At 44.7% G+C, this 16,673-nt stretch overlaps 1 protein-coding gene across 5 annotated transcripts in view; it reads right to left on the bottom strand.

Moving 5' to 3' along the window:
* Positions 1 to 525: 525 nt before the first annotated feature.
* Positions 526 to 16,673, bottom strand: part of slc8a1a (solute carrier family 8 member 1a) — a 38,106-nt gene continuing 21,958 nt past the window's right edge. For 2 of the 5 annotated variants that reach the window (XM_078166561.1, XM_078166560.1), the window contains exons 4-11: positions 14,407 to 14,427; positions 12,962 to 12,979; positions 12,847 to 12,861; positions 7,579 to 7,647; positions 7,016 to 7,143; positions 6,721 to 6,820; positions 6,231 to 6,503; positions 526 to 3,615 (exon numbers count right to left, since the gene is read on the bottom strand). In XM_078166561.1, coding sequence (XP_078022687.1) covers positions 3,239 to 3,615; positions 6,231 to 6,503; positions 6,721 to 6,820; positions 7,016 to 7,143; positions 7,579 to 7,647; positions 12,847 to 12,861; positions 12,962 to 12,979; positions 14,407 to 14,427 — 1,001 coding nt within the window. In that variant the 3' untranslated portion in view covers positions 526 to 3,238. Of the gene's footprint in view, positions 3,616 to 6,230; positions 6,504 to 6,720; positions 6,821 to 7,015; positions 7,144 to 7,578; positions 7,648 to 12,846; positions 12,862 to 12,961; positions 12,980 to 14,406; positions 14,428 to 15,634; positions 15,739 to 16,673 lie in introns of all 5 variants that reach the window. The other 3 variants (XM_078166562.1, XM_033624601.2, XM_033624602.2) reach the window with 3 other exon arrangements.

Here is a 16,673-nt window from a genome sequence, read left to right as displayed (position 1 = left end):
TAAGAAATGACCAAAGGCTTAAGAATGTTTAGTGCAACCAGTTTCATTTAAAGGAACCATAACTTGGATTTAAAGGAGAATCTTTGTGCAACTGGCCTCTATCTCTGGATTCTACCTGTCATGTTACAGGAAACACATTAACTGCTGCAGATGGAAACGGACAAGTGCAGACACAAGTTGCTCTGTTAGTTGTGGAAACTTTTTACTCTGACTTCAGTGTTGTGGTGTTTTTTTATTCATCTTTTAAAACGGAGCGTCTCTAACGTTTGACGACTGAGTGCCAGTTGAGGGAACTAACACTGACGACAGAACGTAACTCCAGTGTCACTCTCACGGTGTCAGTACCCTGCAGTTTTCACAGGCTGTCATCCCTCACCTGACAGACGCTTGTTTGGGAGGTGCAATTTAACGCAGTCGCCGAGAGGTGTATGAGCACAGAGGAATCTGATTTGAAACACATCATTGGTCAAATATTTCTGTGGACCAATCAGAGAGGAGAAAGATTCATAAACACTGAGGAGGAAAAACACTCACTGCACTTTAATATTTGAAGGGAAGACATCCTGCCGTCAGATCATACCCAACAACTCTGTGTTTACATCGTCCAATCATATCACAGAACATCACGACAGACGTCTCTTCTTCCCAGTGTTCTTTGAGGTTACATATACACTCACACACACTCACACACAAACATACACAGGTAAATGTCCTCAAACATTTTGGATCTGCAGCAGTTCAGGTTCAGCTCGACCGAGCGCAGAGTCTCAAAGAGTTCAAAGATGGCTTCAACACCAAACTCTGGATCCGTTGTCAAACTCAACTATGTTTCAAACTCAGTGCAGATATTCATTGAGGTGCAACACTACTGCTCCAGTCGCCTTTAACATCTAACGTCCTGTAGGTTTTTAGAAGTCTTTAGCCTGAGCTGCCTCCGTCATCGCTGCTGTGGTTGTGATTCAAAGTCCTCGCACGACAAAATGAAAATGTTATTTTTTGTTAAACATTGCAGAGAGGTACAGACGAAGGATTGATGGAACACGTTAATGTCTGTAATGTTGGGGATGTACGTGAGGATGAAGAAAGTCCAGTCTCTGAGGTCACTCAGCAGCCAGAGAGCAGTCCAACATGGAGTAACTCAAAAAGAAGGGTTCCACAATAACGTCCAGAAATTCACCAGGACAGTGAAGAACAGGTAGAATCTGTCAGGAACCACATCAAAGATGTTTTGAGTCTGTTGGAGCTGTAAAGAACCTAAAAGACCTGAACAGAATACTGACAGAGCTGTTAGATGTCCATCAGATCCCTCACAAATTAATCCACTGACAGGAACCTGATACAACCTTTAGAGTTCTATCAAACCTTTTGACAAATAACACATGATAAAACAGCTGCAAGAGGTGATTTCAGGGTTCAAGCTCAGAGGAAGTTCAAAGCTTTTGATCTGGACCCGATCCAATGTAACAAGTTCTCCTTGTCTTTCTTTTTCGCATATAGAATAAAGGTTTTGAGTTCAATAAGAAAAATGCTACAGTAGAAATGGATAAAGTCAGGATTATGATCCCTGTCATATCAGAGGATGGGTTTCTTGCCCCTTTAAATACTGACTGAAAATCAGTTCACCATGGCCGAATATGTGCCAAGCCCATGAACATGTTTGGAACTGGTGGCGCCACCTAGGGATCAATGTTAAAATACTTTTACACACATGGTTCAACATTGTTATGAAACATATCCTGCAAGTTTTGTCATGATGACAGTTTCTGATTAATCTGTCTGATCTGTGTTGTGCCACACCCCTTTCTTTTGCATTATTAGCACCGTCTAGTGGTCTATTTGAGTGAAACTTTCAAGTTATGTTCCAGGTACTTATGTGGACACATCCTGCAAGTTTTATGATGATTTGCCCAATGACTGTGGAGTTAAATCTATGTATGTGCTGAGCCACGCCCCCTCTAAAGTTCATTGGTCAGTATCTTCAAAATGCAACAAAATATCAACAAGGTTTTGATATGTTTTGTTAAGGTTGGCCCAACAATGATCCACAGAAAATTTGGTGCACAATGGACCAATGGTTTAGGAGGAGACGTCACAAATGTGTTTGTCAGAAAATTCAAAATCGCAAAAAATCTCGTCAGATGGATCTTTATGGTTCTTGAGGCAAATTGATAGAGTGAGTATAAATGAATGCTTGTGCCAAGTTCTATGTAAATTGGACTTGTAGTGTTGGAGCTATGATTTTCAAAGTGGGCCTTTAATTATAGCGCCCCCATCAGGATGATTGGCCTCATCGTTATTGGGCAACGTTAGCACACAACTTCCAATCATTGGAGAAATTTTCATATCTACAATAAACCATCTGACATGAGTCTGTAAAAATATTTCTAAAGAAAAATAATAATACATCTGCACAAAAACAACAACAATAGGGTTTCAGACGTTCAAGCTCAAACCTCTAATTATAGGAACATTTAGGAACCTTTATCTAGACGCTTAGAAAATTTACAGAAGCCCGTCACATTGTGATATAACATGTTTCGAATGCTAAAGAACCTTAAAGACCAACCTTCAGACAAATAAGAGACATGTAAGAATATTCCTCGAACCTCTGATGTCGCAAAACAACTTGAAGTTCATCTGAAATTTTAGAAAAATTCTAAGAACCTTGCACATTATTCAGGAACTTCTTTAGAAATCCATCAATTGTCAGAAACCTGTAACAACCTTCAGATGTTTATCTACACCTTTAAATGTACAACAAAAATCCTAAGAACCTGTCAGAACCCAGCAGAACCCTTACAAGTTTATCCAAACCCTTGAAATAATGACAGTAACCCATTGGAAAATTTAGGAAAGCACCAGAACTGACAAGAAGCTGTAGAATCCTCCAGGAACCTTTGGGATCCATTAAAGTTGTTAGATCTTTAAAGAACATGAAAGAACTTCACAGGGTCCAGCAGAACATTTATTAATCTGCATTTATAAACCTGTCAGATCATCAAAAACACCTTTTAGAACTAGTAGTTCAACCTAATCTCAGAAGCCTCTCAGCACTGGTACATGTCCTTTACAACTTTAAGGAATGCATCAACTGTTAGGAACCTGTTAGAACCTTTAGACATCTACCAAACCTTCAGACAAATAACAGAAATGACAGGAACATGTCAGAATATGCAGGTACCTACTGGTGCCTGTAGAAACCCATCAGAACTGTAAGAACCTTTCAGAAGCAGAACTTTTAGAAGCCCTTTACGTGGCAGTAGGCCTCCAGTGAGGAGAAGATAATGTACATTAACCACAGGCTGAAGAACAGGCAGGTCGTGAGGATCTTGGGGATTCTGGGTCCACCGAGCTCCCCGCCGATCTCGGGCCGGCGGCGGTAAACAAGGACGCCGATGCAGATGAAGGCAAAGATGGTGAAGAGTGTGACAGAGAAGGCCAGCGTGCCCGGGTCGACCTTGAACACCTGGCCCTTGGAGTAGTGGTAAATGGCAGCAATGGACCAGGCAACGCCAATACCAAGAAAGACGTTGACAGCGTTACTTCCTGTCACATTGCCGATGGAGGCGTCGGCGTATTGGTCCTGGATGGCTGCCACCTTACTGGCAAAGGTGTCTGAGGAGAGAGAAAGTGAAGGAGATGATTGATCGAGCTGCTGTTTATCTGCTGTGTTGGTTAGTTCAAGAAGAAGTTTCTGTGAAACTGGAGGAGGTAATAACCCTGATGATGTCATAGTGATGTCATCAGGCTCATGTCAGCTATGGGTTAGGTTCATTTTTCTTGTTTGTTCTTGTTGATTTGAAAACATCTTGTTATAAAGTGAATATATCTTGTAAAAAACATGAATAACATCTTTTTATAGCAAGACACTTTTCATGTTATCACCTGATACTGATATATTTTCTGTATTCTATATATTCCATATTCGCCTCTGTATTATATATATTTTACTTCATCTATTAAATAAAAAAAGAAATTACAGGGATTCCTCTGCGTACATGTGCCAGAGTTTGGGAACCAGTGCTGTAGCAGGTACATATAAACGCAATGTGGTTAACGTGTGGTTATGTTTAGGCACAAAAACCACTTAGTTATGGTTCAGAAAAGACCATGTTTTGGATTAAAATACCCATTTTTGAGCACAACCCCCGCTGGAAAACAACACTGTTCTGAGTGAAAAGAAACAAACTGTTGTTGTTAGTTGGTGTTGAACAGTGGTCTGAAGCTTCACAGGCATCTCTCCTAGGTGTCACACTATCCCTCATCCCCTCCACCTCCTGATGACAAAGTCAGCTCATGAACTACATCAGTTTAAAAACTTTGATATGGTAAATATTAAATGTGAAAATGTAACTGTTTTTTGCAGAAACGTATAAAGCCGACATTTTCCTCTGGTGACTGAGCTCCGAAACAGCAACTGCCCCCAAATTAATAATCGTGCCTTCGCTGCCATCTGGTGGTTGCTGCATGCAGTGTATGACGTAAAATCATTGATTCACATCGAGTCAGAGAGCCACAGCTTTAGACATACGCATGTGCGAGCTGGATGGGGCGGGATATCTGTCAATAATTTTTTGATTTGGCCAATCAGAGGCTCACAATCCTCTGTCAGTCAAAAACGTATCTGTTTTTAATTCAGCCAATCATTTCACAGAGTTGGGAGTAGTCAGCATTTAAACTAGCAGGCTATGCTAGCACTAGCTAGCGTCTGCGTATCTATTCCCTGATCATAATTAAATATAGTAAACTTCAACCACTGCTCATTTTAGAAGGACCACAGCAAGAAAGCGAGCTCGTTGGTTCGATATCAAACGTACAATGGATTATAGATGTTTGTTTCTGGTTGCCAGCGTTAGCTAGTATAGCTAGCATGCTAGCTAAGTTAGCTGAAAAGTTTGTCTATTTCCATTTCAAAACGTTGACTAAAAACGTTGCCATCTGCTGATGCTATGTCGAGGGTTAATGTTAGAGTGGATGGTCTGTAGGGACAAGTCCACCTGTCAGGGGGGTAGGGGCACAAAACCCCCGGGGAAAGAATGAGAAAGTCCTCGTCTCCACATCCAGGGGTGTGTGGATGCTGAAGGGAGAGCTGAAGGACCCCACCGAGGTCCCGCCCTCCATCTGATTGTCCTAGTGGAGGAGCAGATCACAGCCAGACTGTGTAGGGGCTCAGAGCCAGGATGTTGCCATATTTTTCCCTGGGTCCTTGTCCTCCGGACGGGTGGACTTGTCCCTCTGGATCCTCCATTTTAGCACAAATTCAAGTCAAAGTATCAACAGACTGCAACATTTTTGATCAACATTTTTAAAGTGGAAACAGAAAACTTTTCAGCTAGCTAACACTGGCAGCCAGAAACAAATATCTATGATCCATCGTTTTCTAATTCCTCTTTAAACAAGCAATTCCAAATGCAAGAACAACGCTATTTTTACAATAATAATCTTAAAATCTATTTAGTAATCACTGTCCATACAAACATAAACCTTGAGCATGTGCTTTGTGATTCAATTGTTTGAATCATATTTCTTAGAGAGAGAATTTTCTGTTCCTTTTCAGCTGCACTGATGTGTTGGGGGGGCCACAGGGATCTACTCTTGGTCCTATTTTGTTTTCACTTTATATGCTTCCATTAGGATGCATCATCAGTCATTTAAGTGGGGTATCCTCCCACTGTTACACTGGTGACAGCCATATCTACCTGTCCTTTAAGCTAGAAAACTGTCAAGCGCTTTAACAGAATGCTCTACTGCTGTTAAGAACTAATATAAAATCTACAGCGAGAACTTTAGGCATGTCATAGCTCGTATTTTAACTGGGACAAATCATAAGTCTTCATACCTTTTAAAGCTCAGCATGGTTTAGCCCCCGCTTATATAGCTGAGCTTCTGACTACCTGTGCTCCAAGTCGTGACCTGAGATCCCTGAACCTACCCTCACTAGTCCCTCGGTCAAGGCTGGTAACTAAAGGTGACCTGGCTTTTGCCACCAAGACCCGGAGGCTCTGGAGTTCTCTGCCTGAGGAGACGAGGTGTGCCAGCACATTACCTGTTTTTAAATCATTGCTTAAAACATATTTTGATAGGAGAGTTTCCCCTTTAATGCCTTTCGCTTTTGATTATTTTGGTGTAGAGACTTTTTTCTTAGACGTTTTTATCTCGACAGCATCTGTGGACTGAATGTACTGTACTGTAAGTCAAAGTGAGGACAGTGGAACAGGTGTGTATCAGACCTGGTACAGATGTGCCCAAAGCTACAAACACCACAGCAGTGACAGAGTCTTTGAGGCCGACGGTGCAGCCAAAATGTGACGCCAGGTCGCCGATGATGGCCGTCAGTATGCCGATGACGGAGATGGAGACACAGAAGCAGGCCCAACCGTTCCAGTAGTCGGTGGGAGGAACGAAGGCAAACAGAAGCTTCCAGAAGACGGTGAGGAAGTGCATGACATAGTCAAAACAGGAGGGCAGCTTCTCCTCGCCACATTCATCGTCATCATCATCACCTGGGCAGGAGAGGGAGGCAGAGCCAGGAGTCAACACCAAGTCACACGTAAGGCCGGGTCGGATTAATCTTTATTTCTATGCACGTCAAACATGGAGCCTGTTTTCTTTGCTTCACTCTCAGCTGGCCTCATTCGTACAACTCGTGGAACTACAAGCTGCAACACGAAAGCGAAACTTCAAACTGGAGCCTGAGATCGTCTCGGGTCAGGTTCTTACCAGAGCTGACTGTGATGGCCTCCACAAACTGCTCTCTCCAGCTGTTTGTCCCGATCACCAGGGCCAGGTTGGTCTTCTTCAGGAGTTTGTCCACAGTGTTCTGAGAGACAACAGGTAACCACACAGTCAGTCAGGAAGGCTGAACATTGAATGTTCCTGCTGATCTTGTCACAAATCATCAGTTTGGTTGCAAATCTGATGATCAATCTGAAAACTGATGTCACGCCTTACATTTGACTATGTGTTCATTTTAATGTTTCAATTATGACATCACTGGAACAGAAACTGCTCCCACCTTGAACTCATACGACTCCTCAACGATGACCTCCAGTTTGACGTGTTCACCCAGCGTCGGTCTGCCCATCTCCGCGATCCGCCTCTCCTCCTCCTCCTTCTTGGTCAAAACCTCCTCGGCCCCCTCCTCTGAGACAGACAGAGAGTTTGATGGTGAGACTTTCATCACCGACGCTTCACAGTCAACAAAGGTAAGAACAACACAACAGGAGTGAGGTGGATGGATGATGGCTTCACAGACAGGTGGAGAAGGTTGTGGTTGAACCTCATGTGACCCTGCGTCCTCATATGAGGACTTCACATTTTGGGTTTGCTGCACCTTAAACTTAATTCTCAGACCAGACACCGTTTGGGGACACTTTTCTTTTTGTTTGTTTATTATGATTAATAACGTTTAGTTTGATATGAAAACAAATCTGACCAATTAAAGCAAGATAAGAAACTGTTAATATAGAAGTACTCGTTTGAGGACACTGGGACAGATGGTTGAATGACAGATGGACAAACAGATGGATGGATGGATGAAGATGGACAGGTGGTGGACGTACAGACAGATGGACGTACCTGTGATGTTGATGACGGTGGACGGGGCGGGGTGGTCTCGTCCCTGGACCTTCCTGTAGATGTCTTTGCCTGAACAGGTGGACAGAAACTGATTCTACTGAAAGCAGAAACCTCACAGTCCTGCTGTCAACAACAACAACAACAACAACAGTAATAACAGAAACAACAGTAACAACAACACAACAACAAAGTTGTGTATAACCCAAGTGTTGTTTTTGTGACTGTGGCGTGTAACAGAGATGTTTATCATGAAAGGACGCTGACACTCTGCGCTCTGATGTCAGGAGTGATGTAACATTTATATAAAGGGGAGGGGTTACGTTGAGGACGACTCCAGTGTGTCATTAAACTAGAATTTCAGGCCCAACCAAAAAATCCTGGACACAGAAATAATGAAAACAGTTGTGTTCACACTAAACGTTTCTCGCACAAGTTTGAAGGCCAGAATATTTTGTGTTGACTCTTCGTACGCACGTGAAATCGCTGAATCGATGAATGAACTTCCACCAGTATGTCCTCTGCGGCATACCGCCCTGGAAAATCTCAATGCTGATTGGCTATCACGGCGCCAACTGGTCACTGAAGTTCAGATTTTTCAAGTCTCATGAATAAGTGTATGACGTAAAATCGGACTGCTCGCTTCATTAGCGCCGCTTAATTTGTGTATTTCACGTCACTCCGGCTGCGTCCATCGTGCTGCCTGGTGGGAATTCGCATCTCATCGCGTCTTTACATGGACTGCACGTGTAATTCACTCGCCAGAATTGTTTTATTCGCGCCTGGTGTGAACACAACACGACTCCAGCGTTCACATGTTCTCATGTTTCATTTTCTATCACGTAAAATGTGTTCAGACAGAAATCACTGATTTTGCCTCACCCAGACTTTAACGAGCTCGTTTCAGACTGACTGAAATACTAAAGTCCAGATTGTGTTTGCTTTCATACAATTAAAGTTTTAAAATCAAGGAAATTTCTCTCTAACATTTCTTTTTTTCTTTCTACATTAATTATTTCATACAGAGCTGTTTTTGTTTTATATGCTGCTGAGGGGACACTCAGGTACGGCTCCATCAGTGTTCACAGTCAAACAGGATCAGACTTTATAATGTTAGATAAAAAAATATTAATAACATAAAAGTATTATTTTAATTAAAAAAAAGGAGTTTATCCTTTTTTGTTGGTTCAAAAAAAAGGTACCGTACACTGAATTTTGTGAAGTGTTACATCCTGGCGGGATATATTTCATCATCATTCATATCTCTGCTGCAGTTTGTTGCAGACGAGTCACGTTTGGATTTTTAAGACTTGTATAATCTGAATGTTTTGTGTGTATTTATGTTTCTGCCGTCACACTTCAGTTTGAGAATAAAGTGGTGAGCAGCGCTATGTGTCATCCACCTCAGAGGATCACTGTGGACTCAGACACTTTGTATTTCTACAGTCGGCTGTTTTGTCTCGACTGAACTGAACGACAGGATTTTATCAAAACAAAAACAAATGGCGCTTCCGCCCCCTGATTCAGATCAGCTCCAAACTTAATGAGCTCTTTCTGCGCCTTCTTATTATGTTTCATTAAAAATCAGGCGGCTCATTTTTCTGATATCCTGCCGACAAACAAACGGAGCCATAAACACGTCCGCGATGGCGGAGGCGATAATAACGTGTAATCTGAGATGATGAGGTCAGAGGTCAAGTAGGAGCATCATCACACCACAGGCTCTGTGGGGTCAGCAGGGGGTGACGTGCAGTGTTCATGCCTTCAGAGGAAACCTGGAGCCAATGAGAACCAGCCAATCACAGCTCAGCAGGGCAGGACATGCTTGGAAAAAAAGCGTAGCGTTAGCCTGGTGAGCTAGCGGTCAGAGAAGGATGAAAAACGGTCATAGGGGAGCTTCTTTAAAACTGCAGATGATTGGAGAGAAGGCCACAGAGTGGAAATATTCTGACTTTGAGACCTGCATACAAACACTGTAGAAGTTATAATCATCAACTCATCTCTGCAAAGACACACTGAGCGGGGGTGTAGTAGCTGGAGGTGTCGGCGGACGAAGGTGCAGGTCAGCAGCTCTGCAGGACGACTGAGACGCACTGGTTTGTTGGATCTTTTTTTACTGCAGTGTGTTTAACAGTCAAACTACTGTTGGTTTGCCTCCTCAGTGCGGTTCGTTTGGGCAGGTGTGAACACAGCAGTCGCACTCAGGTGCACACCTGAACAGACCTTCTGGAAGAGGTGGTCTCGGTCCAGTTACAAATGAACTCTGGTGCAGTTTGTTTGTGGTGAGGACGCCTCCAGCCCTACCAACCTACTTCCTGTGCACAGATCTGCGTCCATACAGCTCTGTTGAAAACCAAGGCTTTTGTTACATGCTAAAAACACGTGAACCCAGGTATGTGACTCCGCCCCCTCACAGCCGTACCCAAGCTCTACAGAGAAGTGAAGCATAAAGCTGAGGAACCTTTGAGTACAGCAGGAAGGGTGGAGTTAACATGTGACGCCTGGACTTCAACTTCATATGTGACTATAGCAGGACATTATCTGACAGAGGACAGGAGACACTGTCTCACGTCCTCCAAACTAGAGCAGGTGTCTGCAGGTGTTATGACAGTGTTGGTCAGTCTGTCTGCTCTGTGTCACATTTTGCATCAATGAAAATGATTAAAGTCGATGAACAGACTAAAAACTTTATCTCAGGGGGTCAAACTGATGATGACAAAATTGTCTTTTGGGGGAAATAATTTTCAGTTGGAAAAAAGGTCATAAATCGCATTATATTTTATCGCAGTAATATCATATTGTATGGTGATAATATCATGTGGTGGGTCCTCTGCAGTTCCCACCCCTACTGGTTGCTATGTGTTTATTTGAGTGATATTTTGCAGGTGAAAGCCAGAGGGGGCCCCTGGCACTTTGGGCCCCTGGGTCCAAGCCCTGTAGGCCTGTTAAGTGATCCATCTATGTATACAATGCCAACATTTTCTTCTGGCTACTGCGCTGGACTTGGACGAGTTCCAGAACGACTCTGCTCTGAAGTAAAAACCATGAAACACCAAAAAAGAAGAATATTTTCACTTTGACTCCACAGAGTTATTCTGGCTTCAGTCTGGAGCTCTGACAGGAGAGAATAAATATCTACATGCTGACTGCAGACAAGAGAGCACAGTTTACAGAGGAGGCTTCCATCTGGAAGCAAATAACAGCCTGAATGATTTCAATCTTTTATCGACCACTGAAACATTACTGTGAAATGCAATTGTAACTGAATTCTCAATGATGACATTTATATCGTGTGTTGCACTGAAATATTTCATGAAACAGCTTTTTAAAGTCCAGTTCAGACCAAAGATTCACGACGAGATGAATCTGTTTTAGATCGTCACAGAGAAAAGTGTCAGCGGTGTGAACTGGCCGGTCTGAGCTCAACTCAAGCTGGCTGATGATGTCACCTGACACTCAGCTGGTCAAATGGCTGGCGGCTGGTTTTTTGGGGGTGCAGTGGTTAGCATTGTTGCCTCATAGCAAGAGGGTTCTGGTTTGAACTCTGAGGTGGGGGAGCCTTTCTGTGTGGAGTCTGCATGTTTTCCCCTTGTCAGCGTGGGTTTCCTCCAGGTGCTCCGACATGTTCTCCCCGTGTCAGCGTGGGTTTCCTCCAGGTGCTCTGACATGTTCTCCCCGTGTCAGCGTGGGTTTCCTCCAGGTGCTCTGACATGTTCTACCTGTGTCAGCGTGGGTTTCCTCCAGGTGCTCTGACATGTTCTACCTGTGTCAGTGTGGGTTTCCTCCAGGTGCTCTGACATGTTCTCCCTGTGTCAGCGTGGGTTTCCTCCAGGTGCTCCCACATGTTCTCCCTGTGTCAGCGTGGGTTTCCTCCAGGTGCTCCGACATGTTCTCCCTGTGTCAGCGTGGGTTTCCTCCAGGTGCTCCGACATGTTCTCCCTGTGTCAGCGTGGGTTTCCTCCAGGTGCTCTGACATGTTCTCCCTGTGTCAGTGTGGGTTTCCTCCAGGTGCTCTGACATGTTCTCCCCGTGTCAGCGTGGGTTTCCTCCAGGTGCTCTGACATGTTCTCCCTGTGTCAGTGTGGGTTTCCTCCAGGTGCTCTGACATGTTCTCCCTGTGTCAGCGTGGGTTTCCTCCAGGTGCTCCCACATGTTCTCCCTGTGTCAGCGTGGGTTTCCTCCAGGTGCTCCGACATGTTCTCCCTGTGTCAGCGTGGGTTTCCTCCAGGTGCTCCGACATGTTCTCCCTGTGTCAGCGTGGGTTTCCTCCAGGTGCTCCAGCTTCCTCCCACAGTCCAAAGACATGCAGGTTAATTGGTGACTCTAAATTGTCCGTAGGTGTGAATGTGAGTGTGAATGGTTGTCTGTCTCTATGTGTCAGCCCTGTGATAGTCTGGTGACCTGTCCAGGGTGAACCCTGCCTCTCACCCAGTGTCAGCTGGGATAGGCTCCACCCCCCTGCGACCGCCAACAGGATAAGCGATACAGAAAATGAATGTATGAAAGATTTTAGAACGTTAAGCATGTCATCTGTTTCAACAGCCAATCAGCTTGTAGTGAAGTCAGCTGGTCAAGTGTTGGCTTGCTGCAGCAGGTGCTCCGTCCCCACAGAGCCCTCTGTTTCTGTCCTCACGGTGTGCCGGTGTCAGACGGTGGGTCGCTGCTGCTGCTGCTGGCTGTATGTGCTTATGCCCCGCCCACACACACATTCTCACTGACTGACTGTGCGGAAGTACAGAGAGTTGTTGACTTGAGATGATACGCCGTTTCATTGTGGTCACTTCCTGTGAATTGGTAGCTTTTACGTTACAGAACGGAGCGTTGACAGCAGGTGTTTGGTCTTTGGTCTGAACTGGACTTTCAGGTTTCAGTGAAAGTTGTGAAGAGAAATCAAACTCACTATCAGAGACAAATGTTTTATCATCTACAAATAAGATTTACAGATGTGTCCAACATGTATTCACAAACACCATAAACACCTCAAATCACCGTACACATTCTTGTACTTCATTTTTTAAATTTATGTTTGTGAAACTCACATTTGTCGCCAATAACGAGACTGATTTGTCTCTATAAATGAGACGCCTGCTCTCAGCTCTGATCCTGCAGGGCTCTGTGTGGGCCATGTTAATGTGATCTGCCTCCACAGAGTGAGAGATGAGAGGTTTCAGTGTCACATTAAAGTGCTGCATCTCTGGTTTTGTCTGTGTTGTTGCTTAAAGTGTCGAAACACTTTAAAGCAAACGTTCACACCACTGAGAGGCGTCTTACCATACAGCTGTTTCTCTGGTGAGAGGCCAAAAAGGATAAATGAACGCAGATTAACAGGAAACGTCCCACATTATGTCGTTAGAAATGAGTCAATGTAAAGACAGAGTTCACCTACCTGTTCTCACGAATCCACCTGAAAGGTTAGAAAAAAGGAAAAAAGGAGTCAAAGTTTGTTCAGATTTTTCTCTCATTCTTTGCTTAATGAAGCTCCAGTGTGTCAGATTCAGGACGATTTAGTGATGTCTAGACTGCCGATTTTTAACCAGCTGAAACTTCTCCTGGTTAGAATTCCTTCAGCGTTCATTGTTCAGGAGCTGAATTATCCTCAGAGGTCTCAGACCAGCTGATTTACACCAGGATAAACTCTGAATAAAGACGTTTCACGTTACAAGAATCTGTATTTTTGCCATGCTCTCGTTGAGGAGGGGTGGCTAACTATGGCGGCCGACACAAAAATGTGACTGTGCTCATCTAAAGCTGGTGTTTGCTTTGTCTGTTCTGGGCTGCTGTAGAAACTAACACAGTCTCATCCCAACTCTTCAAATACTGCCGCTTTGTCAGTGGACCTACACGTCTAAATATGCTGTCTCTATATCCTCCTGCGTCAGTTTTGGACGCTCGGGGACAGCGTGTCAATTACAACACATCCTCGCATGTCCATGTTTGGTCATGGACGCCGTGTCAACTTCAGCCTGTTACATCCTCTGTGTCTTTTCAAAATACACTTCTGTTTTCACAGGAAACGTACAGTTTGCATACAGTCTCTTTCAAAATAAAAGCACTACGCTTTTTTTTGTTCGACACCTTCGGAGTGACACTGGGTTGTCAGTTAATGCCTGTTACACTCTCTGTGTCTTTTCAAAATAAACGTCTGTTCTCACAGGAAATGTCAGTTCAGTTTCTGCTCGTTGCATGCAGACAATCTGTGTTTCAAAATAACTTTACAACGGCAGTAAAACACTTCATTTATTTCCTTCGGTTTAGGCAACAAAATCATGCGGCTAGGTTTAGTAAAAAACATCATGATTTGGCTTAAAACTCACATGGGAAACAAACAGCAGGCTCCTGGGTGGAAGTCTGGAGTTTGTTTGACCTGCACACCTCCCCTCCATCCCCTCCCTCCCCTCCCTCGCCTTCCTCCCCTCCTGTGCGGCCTTTGTTGCTTTTCATGTTACTTACTGATGGAGTTACAAACTGGTGCATATCACACCTCTGTGAAAGGTGCCTCTGTGTGTTGTGTCTGACAGCGATGGTGTTTGACAGATTGGCATGAAAACGAGCTGGCAGAAATGTGCAACATGGCGCTCTCCATAGACGAGGACCTGCTTCCTACGTATATATAAACGTCTGATTTTAAGGTAACGGAAACAGGATTCTTATTTTCAGGTGATTTCTCACTGAAGAAAACACACTGATTAGATCATATTCACTTTTAATCCAACACACTGGAGCTGTAGTAGAAACATCCAGAGAAAACATTTCAGTCACACAACATGATGAAGTCAGACAGAATGACGGACAGACAGCAGGACAGAAGAGGGAAACATGAGAGCAGCTTACCGACTTCCTGAAGCAACACAGCTGAAGAGAAGAAACAGACGAAGGAAACATTAAGCAGAGAAACAAGAGAAGAGACGCTGAGGTCTCCTGATGAAGCCCAGTTCACTTTGTTCTCATTTAAAATCATCTTTCATCGTCTCTCACAAAGTCCTTTGTAGCTGAACATGACTGAAATATGGATCCAGAATAAACCTGTCTGTTAACAGTGTGACATAAAAGAGACGGATTCATGTCAAATCATCTACTTATGAACTTGAACACGTGTGACTGTAAGAAAACACGTCACTGTTAAACACCGTTAACATGCTGATGTCACAGGACCACGTTCAGTGTTAATCTGGTGACGAACATCCAAACCCAAACTCTGTGAGATGAATACAGACACGGACAGGGACAAAAAGACAGCAGGGACACCTGGTCTCACCTGTCCTCACCTGGTCTCACCTGTCCTCACCTGGTCTCACCTGTCCTCACCTGTCCTCACCTGGTCTCACCTGTCCTCACCTGGTCTCACCTGGTCTCACTTGTCCTCACCTGTCCTCACCTGGTCTCACCTGTCCTCACTTGTCCTCACCTGGTCTCACCTGGTCTCACCTGTCCTCACCTGGTCTCACTTGTCCTCACTTGGTCTCACCTGGTCTCACTTGTCCTCACCTGGTCTCACCTGGTCTCACCTGGTCTCACTTGTCCTCACCTGTCCTCACCTGGTCTCACCTGTCCTCACCTGGTCTCACTTGTCCTCACCTGTCCTCACCTGGTCTCACCTGTCCTCACCTGTCCTCACCTGGTCTCACCTGGTCTCACTTGTCCTCACTTGTCCTCACCTGTCCTCACCTGGTCTCACCTGTCCTCACCTGTCCTCACCTGGTCTCACCTGGTCTCACTTGTCCTCACCTGTCCTCACCTGTCCTCATCTGGTCTCACCTGTCCTCACATATTAAACTTATTCCCACCCATCCTAAGATGTCAGACCTGTCCTAAACTGTCCTGCCATGGTCCAACCAGTGGAAAGTATCCAATCACAGGCTCAGGTTTGGTCTGAACCAATCAGGACTCATCATGGAGACCTTCCATCAACAGCTCTGACCAATCAGAAGCCAGCTGAGTGAAGGAGGAGCAGAGCGACAGCTGTGGGAGCAAACTGAACAAAAAGCAGGATAAAGAGCGCCTGAAGGCAGATGAAGGAAAGGTCAAAGGTCATCAGAGTGGTCAAGGTGCGTCTCCACACCTGTCCATCTCCTCTTGTTCCAATATGGCTGCTGCAGCTCTATGTAGAAGCTGGCCTGCTTATCGTACTCGTCGTGGTCAATTATTCTAACGGCTATGGTCTTCCTGCGGACGAAAGACAACAGCGGGAGGGCGGGTCAGAGGTCACGGCTCATGCAACACACATTCAGACACACTCATAGAGGCTGACAGATGCAGTGTGACAGGATTCCATCGTCTGAGTCACCGTGGCAACGCCGTGGCAACAGGGATGAGGAGGAGATGACCTCACCTCATCGGGCCTGCAGGGAGGAGGGATCAGACTCTGAGGTTAAAGTCACAATGAAAGACATAAGACGGTCTCACCTCAGTGGCCTTCACATCTTCATCATAATCATCATCACCACCTCACCCAAATCACCGAAATTAAAACCCTTTCCCCATGAGAGCTGCCAGAGGAGGAGGAGGTATGTTTGCAAGTAAAAGTTGGAGCTCTGAGTCTTGACGGGACATGAACCTGTCCTCGCTGATCGTCAGTATAAAGATATATCAGAATATCTACCTTAGAAACTTCCTGGTTCTTTGATATAAAAAACTGCAAAGGTTCATCACGGTAACATTCAAACCTCCAAATTCCAATTAAACATTTATTTTCTGTTTGTTTTATCCTCTTTTATTTACAGGCAGAGTCACTACATGTCAGTCATGACACATGTTGTTAGTTCCAGAATAACCCAGCTGCCAGCGAACATCAGTATGATGTCAGAAAGATGCTGCACTCCTACATCAGACATTACATTTTGGGTGGTTTGAAAATCCAACCAGGTCTCACACTGACAAAAAACGGTGCTTGGTCAGTGACATCTGGTGTCAGACACTAACAAACAATGCTCTTCTTTCACGTCGGCATGATACGTGACCGGTCACCGTTATTGTTTAACAGCGCCCGGCGGTGTCAGGGGGAAACGTAGTGGGACAACAACGAAAGTTAGGGCGGCGGAAGTCCACGTAGGGCAGGTGGGAGGGGTGTTGGATGCCTCTAACAACCACAGACTTTCTCT

The sequence above is a fragment of the Epinephelus lanceolatus genome, chromosome 3, assembly GCF_041903045.1.
Source record: "Epinephelus lanceolatus isolate andai-2023 chromosome 3, ASM4190304v1, whole genome shotgun sequence".
Taxonomy (NCBI): Eukaryota; Metazoa; Chordata; class Actinopteri; order Perciformes; family Serranidae; genus Epinephelus; species Epinephelus lanceolatus.
The sequence above is the reverse complement of the archived record's forward strand: the minus strand, read 5'-3'. Positions and strand labels throughout refer to the sequence as shown.